Source organism: Eptatretus burgeri, chromosome 17, assembly GCF_056783735.1.
Source record: "Eptatretus burgeri isolate ZD-2024b chromosome 17, Ebu_testis_v1, whole genome shotgun sequence".
NCBI lineage: Eukaryota > Metazoa > Chordata > Myxini > Myxiniformes > Myxinidae > Eptatretus > Eptatretus burgeri.
In genome coordinates, this window is record NC_140977.1 from 30,299,068 (window position 1) to 30,312,407 (window position 13,340).

The window sequence follows — 13,340 nt, forward strand, 5'->3', positions numbered from 1 at the left end:
TCACTGCAGATCTGGATAAAATCACAAACTGGTCCAACACGTGGAACATGTCTTTCAATCCAGACAAATCTCACACTCTCACTATGTCTCTTCGAAAGGACCGTTTACAAAACCCCCCCATCCACTTTCTCAACAATCCTCTGGAAGAAGTCTTTTCTTTCAAGCTTCTGGGTCTCACTATCTGCCATGACCTTTCCCTGGGAAAGTCACATTTCCAACCTCGCCTCAAAAGCCAGTCGCCGACTGGGAATCCTCCGTCGTGCAAAGTCCTTCCTCGGCCCTCTTGAGCTCCTGACCACTTACAAAGCTTTTGTCCGTAGCCTGATGGAGTACTGCTCTCCCCTCTGGGCTGGTGCTCCTGCCTCCCACCTTTCTTGGCTTCACGCTGTCGAAACCAGGGCATTTAAGATCATCGGCATCTCCCGCAATGAAGCTCAGTCTTTGGGCCTCTCACTCAATCAGCGCAGGTTGGTCGGTGGTCTTTCTGTCTTCTACCGACTCCTCTCCAGCCTTGCCCCCCCTGCTCTCTCTGCGATTTGTCCCCACCACATTTCCACAGGGCGCTCAAGGTCCGCCAACAACCCCCTTCTGGTAAAACTACCAAAATCACGAATCACTGCTCATCTTCACTCTTTCATTCCTCTTTTTTCCCGCCTTTGGAATAAACTTCCTCACTCAATTCTTTCCCATTCTTCCCTCCAGGCTTTCAAAACAGCTGTTCACCACCACCTCTTATCTTCCCCCATCCAAATCCTCGATATTTTCTACCCCCGATAATCCACCCAAGCCCACTTCCTTCAATTCCCCTGCTTTCCTTCCTGAAAGTCCCTGTAATGTCCATATTCTCTTCGCCATGTTCCCCGTCCCATCCCCATCCCTCTCCCTTCCACAGTTCACCAAATGTGTCTGTTCCCCACTGTTTTGTCCCTTCCACTCCCACCCCTCTTGTCTCATGCCTCCTTGCTGTGAGTTGTGTGTTTGCTCTCATACGAGCCTCGACCAAGGTATACAAAAAAAAAAAAAAGAAGCAAGTCACATTTTATGAACCACAAATACACGGGGTCCGTGAATAGCGGAACCGCGAATGTCAGGGTCTGACAGTATACCCCAAGTTTCAGAAATCTGCTTTTAAAAATGTACAATTTTTAATGAGATAATTGTGTGCACTTGTATTGCCTGCATCTGCATGGGTGGAATTGTCACATTTCAAGAGGGTGTTGCATAGATTCAAAAAGGTCAATGAAGCTACAATTTTATCTGTGAACTTCATTTATTGTTCTCTGCAAATTCTACAAATGACAAGAGTGGTAACCCTTTTGGTTCTCTGGAGGAGCCTTGTCATATCCATGCACACATAAACCCAAGTACCAATGCATACACAGATCTATCGATATACTGATTATACTGTATGTTTCAGTGCATATATATATATATATATATATATATATATATATATATATATATATATATATATATACATATATACATATATACATATATACATATATACACACACACACACACACACACACACACACACACACACACACACACACACACACACACACACACACACACACACACACACACACACACACACACACACACACACACACACACACACACACACACACACACACAATCATATATTATATATGATGTCAGCAATTTTTGAGTTGCCATCATATTGGATTACAAAAAGCAAACATCAATCTTCAAAATATACTTTATATAAGGTGCATTAGTAAAAATGTGTTAAATACAGTACGATGGAAATACGATCATCTTACACCGTAAATTCATCACTGTGTAAAGTATGACATGATCTTAAGCTTTTTGACCGATTGGAATGTCTGGAAAAAAAAATGCAGTAAAGCTCGCGAGGACTTTGCGCTGTTTAATAAATAGTTTTCGAGCAACTCTGTTTAAACACAAATTTGTATTAAAAAGGACGTACATAAATTACATTTTGTCCAGAAATTTTATTTTGCTGTTCACACATATTGTTTACTATTTTCATACGCAGTGCAGTATAAATCTTGTTACAAAGATGGGAGGGAGAGCGATATGGAAAGTTCTGTCCAAACGACCTTACCTGCAATATTCTTTACCAGCAAATACAACCTGTCGCTTCACTGACGAGAATATTTGTGGGGTGGGGGAGGGGGTGAGAAAGAGGGAGGGGGAGGAGGGATTCCAGCAGATGTGACGTCCAGTTTAACGTCCATCCGAGGGACAGCACACACATTGATGAATCACCCTGTCTGTGAAACACTGGGATGACAGTTTATATTTGGGTCAGGATTCAAACCCAGGTTACACAGCTTAAAGAAGCGTGTGTCCCTCCTGGCTATCCTGCTGTGATATAGCGATTCATTACTTTTCAACTGAAAACATTTTTTACTCATTGTAATCATCTAATTTATTTTGCCTTCTTAACGCCAGAGATGTCTACACATAACCACGGCGTGCTATCACCATGGAAGATTGCAGAGATCGAAGCTTGAAGAGTGCTCCAATAAAGCACTCCAATGACACAGTTGAAGAAACTTTTTAAAACGAAACGTTTACTTTTTTTATATGTATTAATCTTTGCCGAAGTAATGGGTCGTGTAATGAAAAGAAATCGTACAAAAATGGGGAACGTCATGCAAAGTATAATTACACATTTATAGTGAGCCAGCTACCATCCGACGCACCGCTGGACAACACGGGGCAAATGCAGGCGAGTACCCCCTAAACTTTGTTCAAGTCGATCGATATACAGTATTCAGAGACAGTGCAAATATTGTAGCATGCTCGCCAAGTGGCTTAAGCACTCCAACGAAACGGTTGATAAGGAACGGTTGGCTTGGCAAGTGATTCACGATCGCCAATCCGTCAGATTCATCACATACCGGAGACACCCAAAATGTGAAACTATGCCTAAATTGAACAAATGAACACTAATTTAGCAGTCGGAACTGCTGATAAGTTCAATTCTGGAGCTTAAATTTTAAAACTCGGCTTAGTTTAAGAGATTCTCGAGCTTATGCCATGTGCGGAAATTAAATAAAGCCACGAACGCTGGCATATCTGGGTGTTTATAAGCATTGCAAAGTACCCAGCAATTTGTAGGTATGATAGTCAGGCATTTGATGATATGCGAGGAAAGTGTTGGAAAAAAAAAAACTTTATCATTAAATCTTTGCAGCCTGTTCCAAGCCATTGCATTGTTCAGTAGGCCAAAAATATGGCAGCTTAAGACTTGCGAACTGACATCTTTGTCAGGCATTTATTTTGGTTTTTCGTGATGAGTACCCCCTAAATTATCTTCAAAAGTGGTGTTTAAATTTACCCAAACACCCAATTTTTATTCAAGCACCACCTTCGAGTTGTCTTCGTGTGCATGCAAAGTTTGAGTCCGCCAGTTTTCATGGTTTTGGAGTGATGGAGGAGATGGACGGCCACACTTTGACATTTAGTGGTGTCGATTTTAGCTCGTACTGGGTCATGTGACTACTCGTTTTTCTTGGCACCATCCCTTTGACACTGAGGTGATTCAATGTTTAATTCTACGTGGAATTACCCGAACACCAAATGATAAATGAAGATGCTAAATGTTCAATTCTCGAAGGCGGATCTGATTCAAAATTTAGCACACATTAAATAAAGTGATTCAATTTTCACGAATGTTGGTCAAGTAGTGAGAGATATTGAATGAAATGATGTTGGTTCGATTCCGGACATGCTGACAAACAAATACACACACACGTTTTGCATAAATAGGATTCGTCGTGTAATCAGTATTTTATCAAATAATGTGTAATTTAGCTTGGACGATGTAAAACGGTGTCCTTCACCACGAAGAGGAGACAAGTCTGCTCTGGCACCCTGAAAAAATTCCGAATTCCTGTACACTGCGTCGGAGCGGCGACCCATCCAGGATTGTAAGTTTGTGACCTGAGTCAAGAAACTGCCACTTTGTGTAGTGCATGCTACATGATAATAATAACAATAACTTGACGGGCCACTTACAATGAGCCACTTGATAACTGTGGGCAGTTATGACTGGGATCCAATCTGCCCCGCTTTGATACAATCCTGCTTTCATTGGACAAGTGACCAATAACGTCCTCTTTTATAAAACTGAATTCAGAATTGGAGTCAAAATACAGAATGGTATTTCAAAAAAAAATTATGGGTTGTCGTGGTCTTTTGGTTCGTCTGGGTCTTTTGTATCTTCAGGGTCTTTTGGGACCTCTGAGTCTTCAGGGAATTTTGGGTCTTAAGGGAGTCTTAAAGGGTCTTCAAAGGTCTAAGGGGGTCTCAGCAGTATCAAGGTACATTCCAAGAGGAGGAGAGGAGATTGGAACCATACTCTGTGCAGAGCATTGGTGCTGCCCAAGCAGTCTCCTTGGCTATTGGGCAAAATCCTGGACGTGTTGCCACTCCGACACAGTATACCAGCATGCCGGCACTCATTTTGCCGACCTCGGAAGGATGACAGGCTCAATCAACCCCACCTGGTATCAATTCAACAGTCAAGCAGGATTTGAACTCAGGACCCTGGGATCCAAAGCCCACCACCATAACCATTAAGCCAACACCAGGCATACATTCCAATAGTACGTAGTTAGGAGACCGTAATTAATAGACAGGATACCACTGAGTAATTAAAAGACAGGAACGTCCTATTTTATATTCTCCAGCCATGTGACTATATGTAATTAATAGACATATAGTCACGTGGCTGGAGAAGATAAGAAAAAATTGAAGAAGAATAAACGTCCTATTTTAAGTTTTTGCTGCCAGACAGTGTGCCCGATCACGTTGACATTTTAAACACGTATTCCCCTTAATGACGAGATCATAATTATGAAGTTTCATGTCAATCGATGAGGTAGATGAAGAGAATTTTTTTTTAAGATTTTCATTCAATCCAACATGGCTACCAGACCACGTGAGCTATGATTTATTTGTCAACGTCCTTGAATCCCCAAGGCTTGGGGAATACGTGTGTGACATTTCCCCTCCATCTGTCCAGCTGTTCTGGAGAAGATGGTTTTAAGTTTTTAAAATTCAATCCAATATTGCTGCCAATCTGTGACACCAAAGATGTCATCAATTTAATTTTGGAATTAAGGTTCTTTGTAGATGACGATTAAAAAATTTGATACTGATCGGATAAAGCGATCGACACATCAAATTATGACGTTATAAGGAAAGTACCGATGAAGTCATCGTTATCGAATGTTGTTCCCCGTAGTGCGTTCCTCACACGTGCCAAGTTTCAAAAAACAATTCGTGCAGCGGTTCAAGAGAAGATGTCCAAAGTTTTCCTGTTTTTTTTTCAAGATGGCGCCTGTAACACGTGACATCATAATTATCATTTAAAAAATTCTACATGAGTGGACACATACTCTGGTGAAAATTTTGTCAATGGAACCAACGTTTGCCAAGAAAATGAATTTAAAAGCGAATAAACGTGAAAAAGTGCGGCGGAATTACAAGTATATCAAGAAAAAGAGCAATCAGAGATTGCAGACCCATGCCAAGACTTGTTTTGTGTGGTGTTTGTGTAGTTTTGTTTGGTGTATTTTGTGTGGTGTTTGTGTACTGGTGTGTTACATAATTAAAAGAGACACAACGAGAATTGCCACTTTAGATGTCCTGCTTTGATTGGTCACCTGACCCTGAACCATGACGTTTATTATTATATAATTGAATTTGGAATGGAATTAAAATAAATTTAATTCAAATCAAATGGAAGACCAAATAGGTACACTCCTGCATTGGATTAATCAGAGGGAACCCAAACAAACAAAAAGCAAAGATGAAGTCATCATGAGGAACCTGGACAGGATTCACATTTCAGCTGCTACTCCTCTACCCTCAAACCCGTCCAGGAACAGCTAAGTGAGCCTGAATCAAAATATATTTTTTTTTTTTAAAAAGAACCAAGATCCAAAAAAAATTTCTGGCTGCCAGACTGAAACCGATCATGAAGTAATTTTAAACATCTATTCCCCTTGACTAGATTCTAATTGTGAAGTTTCACTTCGATTGATGGAGTAGTTCAAGAGACAAAAAAATTTTAAAAGATTTTTGCTCAATACAATATGGCTGCCAGACCATGTGGTCTATCGATTATATTCGTGAATACCCTGGTGTCCGCAATGCTTGGGGAACATTTGTGTGAAGTTTCCTCTCGATCTTTCCAGCTGTTCTGGAGGTTTTTTTTTTTTTTAATCTGTTTTCGGGTAAATCCAATATGGCTGCCAAACCATGTGACCTATGATGTCATAGGTGGGAACTTTTTGTTCCTCACGGATAGGCGGTCATACCTATAAAGTTTCATCTTGATCTATTCAGCCGTTTCAGAGAAGATTTTTAAAGGTTTAAAAAAAAAAACAATATGGCTGCCGAACCACGTGACCAATTTATCCCAGGGTGACCCTCAAATGTTTTCATGGTGATCGGATGTAGCGTTCTGCACATGCAATTATGACGTCATAACGAAGGAACTTAAGAAATCATAAAAAAAAACATTCCCCATGAGGAGTACTTGACATGTACCAAGTTTAAATTTTTTCCTTCGTGCAGTTTCGGAGATACACAGGTCCAAAGTTTTTCCTCTTTTCCAACATGGCTTCCACACCACATGACCTACGACTTCATGATTATCATTGAAACATTCTACATGAGTAGTCGCTCTGATGGTGAAAACTCCGTCTCAATCCGTCAAGCGGTTGCAAAGAAAAACACATTTTGTGCATACAAACAAACAAACAAACCCAAATGCAATGCCCTATCCTCTGGCGAGGGTAATAATAAACAGAACAAAAACATTAGGTGTCCATCCTGGAAGGATTGGACCTCATAATAATAATAATAATAATAATAATAATAATAATAATAATATGAAGCAATTGTAAAGCAGAACATGCATGGCTGCACATGACAGGCATCATGTTGCATTGACACAAGGCTCATCATGGAACCTGTACATAAATCACATGTAGGCGACATGGACAATGGTGTACTTCAACATCTATTACAAGGCCATTTGTACACACTGGACAAACAAATTGTGCATGGCATTTGAACCTTGGTTCCAAGCATCAGGAACCATCGGTGTCTACACATACCCGATAACAGACCGACCATTATTCATTGCTATATAATAAAAGAAACAAAAGTTGTTTTTTGTTCTCCAACCTGAACGCTCGCTCGATTCCCAAAATTAGATCCTTGTGAAAAGTCTCTTGTCCAGCCAATTCCCAGTTTTTTGGCCACCAATAATACCATTCGTCTGAAATTGGCTTTGCGGAAAAACAATAGAATTACCAAAACTTCAAGTATAGCACAACAATATCATGAACAAAGCTTAATAAACAGTGTCGCCATATTAAGACTGTGCTTCACGTATTCAGACTGTGGCGTTCTGCCTTTGACCCTGAGCTTCACTGACTAACTGGTCCACATTTGCTCCTCCCTCTGCTGTGAGAGCTGTGCTTGGCAGATATGCGGTTGTGCCAATCTCTCCCCAAGATGATACCGCGTGGATGCTGGAGATGCTGCTGTGCACGTGGATGCTCATGGAGATGCCGCCGTGCGTGCAGGATCCTCTTCATTCTCGGCATGATTTCTGCGCTCAGCTTGCTTGTGGAGCGCTGGCGCTCGGGCTCCCCACAGGATTGCACATCCGTGCCTGCGCGCTTCAATCTGCGGAATGTACCCGCGATGCTATATGAAGGCCGTGCGCCCAGCATGGAGGTGAGCGAACCGGGCAGGAGCCCAGAAGGGCCGAGGCGTATTTACATTCACACATCTTGGCGATCGGGCTCGTCCATGGTGGGTGAGCTGTTTAACCAGCACCCAGATGTGTTCTACGTGTACGAACCCATGTGGCACCTTTGGAGAGCCTTCCCGGGCTCGGGAGCCACGGCTCTGCAACGCGGAGCAAGGGACATGCTGCGATCCATCTTCCAATGCAAACTAACTGCCGCGTTCGCGGGACTTGTGGGAACCTCACAGGTTCCTGGGGCCAATTTCACGCTGTTTGGCTGGTCTGACAACAAGGCTCTGTGCTCACACCCGTTGTGTGATGCTTACAGCAAACGCCAGGTTGGCCCTGTGGAAGGTAAACGCTGCCGCCGCCTCTGTCGCTCACCCAGCCCTGTGCAAATGGAAACGCAGTGCAAGCGCTTCCCCGCCGTTGTAGTCAAAGGAGTCCGTGTTCTTGACCTGTCTGTGCTGGAGCCGCTTGTGCAGCGGGACGATGTACGCATCGTGCATCTGGTGCGAGACCCCCGGGCTGTTCTCGCTTCCCGCCTGCGCACAGCGAGTGCGCTCGCTTGGGACCATGCCATGGTATCCCGGGGTCGTGTGATTGTTGGTGGAGGTCACCCCAGGAATTTGCCTTTGTGGCTCACCTCACGTCGTAGGCTCGAGTTCCTCGCCCTCACCTCGCTCGAGATGCTCTGCGAGAGCTCAGCCCGAGGTCTGTCCTCCAGTTTGAAGACTTGGCTTCGGGACAGGTCAGTGTCGTTTTGAGCTTTTTTCAATTTTCCCAGGTTCTGCTTTCGAAACCATGTGTTGCTTATTTTCCCCACCGATCCCCAACAGGTACATGCTTCTCCGTTATGAAGACCTCCTGTTAGAACCGGAGCGCTCTCTCGATGCCCTGTTCCGTTTCACGGGTCTTGAACCTCACCGCGGAGTCTATAATTACCTGCAGAGTCTTCTCCAGGCTCCACCCGCACCACTGCCCCCTCCACCAGCCATCTCTCGTTCTGCTATCAGTGACACAAAGCCACAAGCGCCCCCAGCGTTTGCAGTGACGCCCCGTGACCCTCACATCTCACTAAGCCGCTGGCTTACCATCTTACGGCCTGACGTGATCCGGCGGCTCCAGAATACCTGTGCTGGAGTCATGAGGTCTCTTGGTTACGTCCCTCTCTGTTGAGGCTGCTCAATCCAAAAGTGTGGAGCTTGATTGGGGTCGTTCGTGGTCATGGTCATTCGACTTCAGGAGAGTTGGTTGGATTCCATTTTGCAACTGAGCTATTCTGTTCAACAACTGAAAATCGAGGAAGGTTTTGATGCTCATCTGCATGTGCCCTCTTCTCCATAAAAATCGAACACGTGATTGTTTTTGACGAGATTTATATGTGACATCACAGGACACAGATAAATGCTGTATAATTACATGTGCATTTCATCGTGACATCTTGTCATCAGAAAATGCTTTGTTGTGATGAATGTTTTCACAAGGAGATACCTACAATCATACAATCTCAATACCCAATGTGGCAGAAATCACTGCATTGCACCATATTCACATTGACCATATGAGCACTCAAATCTGAGGCTTGGAAATAGCATTCCATGTCCGAATCAGCTACTGTTTCAGCTCATTGATGGTCTGTGGCTGCATTGGCAAAGTTTGAATGGGATGATCAATGATATCCCACAGATGTTTAAGTGGATTCAAATCTGACGAGATCACAGGCCAGGGTGTCATGGCAATAACAAGAATGTTTTTTTTTTTTTTTTTTTTTTTTTTTTTTTTTTTTTTGTATACCTTGGTCGAGGCTCGTATGAGAGCTAACACACAACTCACAGCAAGGAGGCATGAGACAAGAGGGGCGGGAGTGGAAGGGACAAAACATTGGGGAACAGATACAGGTGAACTGTGGAAGGGAGAGGGATGGGGATGGGACAGGGAACATGGCGAGGGGAAGATCGACATTAAAGGGACTTTCAGGAAGGAAAGCAGGAGAATTGAAGGAAGTGGGCTTGGGTGGATTATCGGGGGTAGAAAAGATCGAGGATTTGGATGGGGGAAGATAAGAGGTGGTGGTGAACAGCTGTTTTGAAAGCCTGGAGGGAAGAATGGGAAAGAATAGAGTGAGGAAGTTTATTCCAAAGGCGGGAAAAAGAGGAATGAAAGAGTGAAGATGAGCAGTGATTCGTGATTTTGGTAGTTTTACCAGAAGGGGGTTGTTGGCGGACCTTGAGCGCCCTGTGGAAATGTGGTTGGGACAAATCACAGAGAGAGCAGGGGGGGCAAGGCTGGAGAGGAGTCGGTAGAAGACAGAAAGACCACCGACCAACCTGCGGTGATTGAGTGAGAGGCCCAAAGACTCAGCTTCATTGCGGGAGATGCCAATGATCTTAAAAGCCCTGGTTTCGACAGCGTGAAGTCGAGAAAGGTGGGAGGCAGGAGCACCAGCCCAGAGGGGAGAGCAGTACTCCATCAGGCTACGGACAAAAGCTTTGTAAGTGGTCAGGAGCTCAAGAGGGCCGAGGAAGGACTTTGCACGACGGAGGATTCCCAGTCGGCGACTGGCTTTTGAGGCAAGGTTGGAAATGTGACTTTCCCAGGAAAGGTCATGGCAGATAGTGAGACCCAGAAGCTTGAAAGAAAAGACTTCTTCCAGAGGATTGTTGAGAAAGTGGATGGGGGGTTTTGTAAACGGTCCTTTCGAAGAGACATAGTGAGAGTGTGAGATTTGTCTGGATTGAAAGACATGTTCCACGTGTTGGACCAGTTTGTGATTTTATCCAGATCTGCAGTGAGCGAAGAAGCTGCTGCTTGCCGGTCTGAGGGATGACAGATGGTACGGCAGAGGGTGGAGTCATCGGCAAAGAGAAATAGAGGATTTTCCAGAGAGTCCGAGAGATCATTGATGAAAACCAGAAAAAGAACAGGGCCCAGAACGCTACCTTGAGGAACTCCAGCCTGCACAGGAAGAGGGGATGAAAGAACTCCATTTAGGGCCACACGTTGACTGCGACAGGAGAGGAAGTCTGCGAGCCATGAGTGGAGATGGCCTTGAATACCATGGGAAGAGAGTTTGGTGAGTAGGGCAGGGTGCCAGACTGTGTCAAAAGCACGTGATATGTCCAGGGATACGGCTCGGATTTCCTGTCTGGCATTGAGGACCTCCATCCATTGATGGGAGAGCAGTAGCAGCATATCTAGGGTAGAGTGACCTGGTCTGAAACCAAATTGATGATTGGAAATCAAGCCATTGGAGAAGAGGAAGGATTTCATGTCTGAAGCGATGATGGATTCCATAACCTTGCTGATGATTGGGAGAAGGCTGATTGGTCTATAGTTACAGGGATCTGTTTTTGCACCTTTTTTATGCAGGGCAGTGATGTTAGCAGATTTCCAAGCAGATGGCAGATGACCTTGGGAAAATGAGAGGGTGAATAGAACAGAGAGAGGGTGAGCAAGAGCAGAAGAGCAGGCTTTGAGGACACGTGGGCTGATGCCGTCTGGACCGGTTGCAGAATCTGACTCGAGGTTTGAAAGCAAGCTCTCCACCTTGTCACGAGAAAAGGATACAGAGTCCAGGGACAGTTGGGACAGTTGGACAGTTTCTTGTTTGAATGGCTCCTGTGAGCAATCAAGAGCATTATTGTGTACAAAGATAATCCCTGGACCATGCTGTTGAAAGGTGGCCAACACATTTTTCTGTAAGATTTCATGAATGTATCGATCTGCCATCAGATTGCCATGGATACAGATGAAGTTGGTGTGAAAGATTTCAGCAATACCACCCCACATCACGACACTTGCACACCAAAAAATTTGTGGCTTACTGGACAAAGACTGGGGCATATCACTCATTGTGTCTTCTGTAGACCCATGCATGGCCACGATGCCTTTCAAGGAGAAAGCTGCATTAGTCACTAAACATAAGCACTTGCCCATTGCCTCCATGTTCATTGGACATGCTAATTTGTCTAACATAACTGATTTTACCACTACAAGCATGCTTGGATGTGGCACGGTGCAAGTCTTGGACATTGAACAGCACGACGACACTGATCCATCCATCATAGAGATGCCACAAGATGGTGTTGAAACTTATCCTGCGAGGTGCAGAGTGTGTGTTTATAGTACACTGGGCAGTTTGAAACCAATTTCGTAGATGGGTCGTGTAAATGTATCCGTCCTGAGCGGGAGTCGTTATCCAGGGACATTCATTTTTTGGCATATCTCTGTTGATCCAGCAGCTTGGTTGTCTCCTGAGGTCATAAACAGTTCCTCTCCTCATGTTAAAGAGTCTTGCAAGATGGCTAATGGAAAACCCTGCTTGAAGATGTCCAATTATTTCATTCCTCTCATTTCCAACAGATTGTAATGTATTGTTAAATAATGTAACCAGTGTGTTTTTCTTGGATGATCCACATGCTGGTGTCTTGGAAAGACACTTTTTTCTCAGAATGTCTCGTGTCATTTCTAAAAACCTAATGCTGTACGAGTCGCACGTTCCAAACGATGATTGCTTCAGGCAATTCGGGCACGTGGAAAAGTGCAATCGAGTGTTCTGCACATTCCTCGTGCCAGAAAGGCACTTGGGATGAACAATGGAAACAGCCCTTCAACAATTACATTATCAATTCTATATGTTTGGTGTTTTATGGTGGAGAATGTATTGTTCTCTCCTTAGTCACATCTCCATTCTTGTTCGTTATTCGGCACATTTCATTTGAAAAAAAGATATTGAGACTCATGAAGAATCCAAATGAGAGGTTCGCAGGATTACAGACAAACAGAAAATCAAAGGGGAAAGAGGAGACAAGGACGTCACACATGAGTGGATGAATGGCAGGAAAGAATGGACTGGGGGTGGGGTGAGGGGAGTCGGCCAGGGCACGAGTACACACCAGTAATGGATATGGAAGAAAGCATGATGGGATGATGGTCAGTCCTCTTGAAGGACTGGAGCGGCAAAGGACAACAGAGGTAGGGAGTAGATTTTACAGTTGAGGGAATAGGAGGAAGTCCTGGAGTCGAGCATCGAGATTAGAATTGGGGAAAGAAGGTAACCAGGTGAGGGATTCTAGAAGAACGTGTGCAACTTGTTTGGACTGAGAGAGGGGTAATGGACTGGAAGAGGGTGGAAGGAGTGAGGCCAGAAGTGAGGAGATAGAAAGTGAGACTCCGCCAACCTGTCTGCGGTGCACGCAGACTAAAAACTTGACCTCCCAGACGAGATGCCAATACCACGGGCAGTATTGGGCTGCATTGCCTCCATGTGAGGGAGAGGTGATCAAGTCCAAGGCTCTCCCCTTTGTGAAGGTGCAGCCCGGTATTCGTATTCGCATTAATGCGGATGTATCGTGTATAGCAGTGAACGCTTGCTGTGCAAGTTATTTGTAACATCTCTGGGATGAATACGTGACCCACATGCTTCTTTGTGAAGATCCTGTCTATCTCACAACTCACGATAGATATGTGTACAGTCGCTGAGTTGTAGTGCTTTTTGCTGAGATTGTTCTGTTATCAGTCCCGATGATCTCAACGTTTTTCAAAGAAACCCACAAATTCACGAAGG

General features: G+C 44.3%; 1 protein-coding gene across 1 annotated transcript; it reads left to right on the forward strand.

Annotated features, from left to right (window-relative positions):
- Window positions 1-5,682: 5,682 nt before the first annotated feature.
- On the forward strand, window positions 5,683-9,631 carry LOC147009668 (carbohydrate sulfotransferase 7-like). The gene is made up of 2 exons (XM_085861141.1): window positions 5,683-8,522; window positions 8,611-9,631. Exons 1-2 carry the CDS (start codon window positions 7,507-7,509, stop codon window positions 8,948-8,950), a joined length of 1,356 nt encoding a protein of 451 aa, XP_085717267.1. The 5' UTR covers window positions 5,683-7,506; the 3' UTR covers window positions 8,951-9,631.
- Window positions 9,632-13,340: the final 3,709 nt, after the last annotated feature.

Coding starts and splice junctions, on each gene's coding strand:
- LOC147009668 (XM_085861141.1), top strand. CDS start 7,507: ATGCGGTTGTGCCAATCTCTCCCCAAGATGATACCGCGTGGATGCTGG. Junction 8,523..8,610: donor AAGACTTGGCTTCGGGACAG/GTCAGTGTCGTT, acceptor GATCCCCAACAG/GTACATGCTTCTCCGTTATG.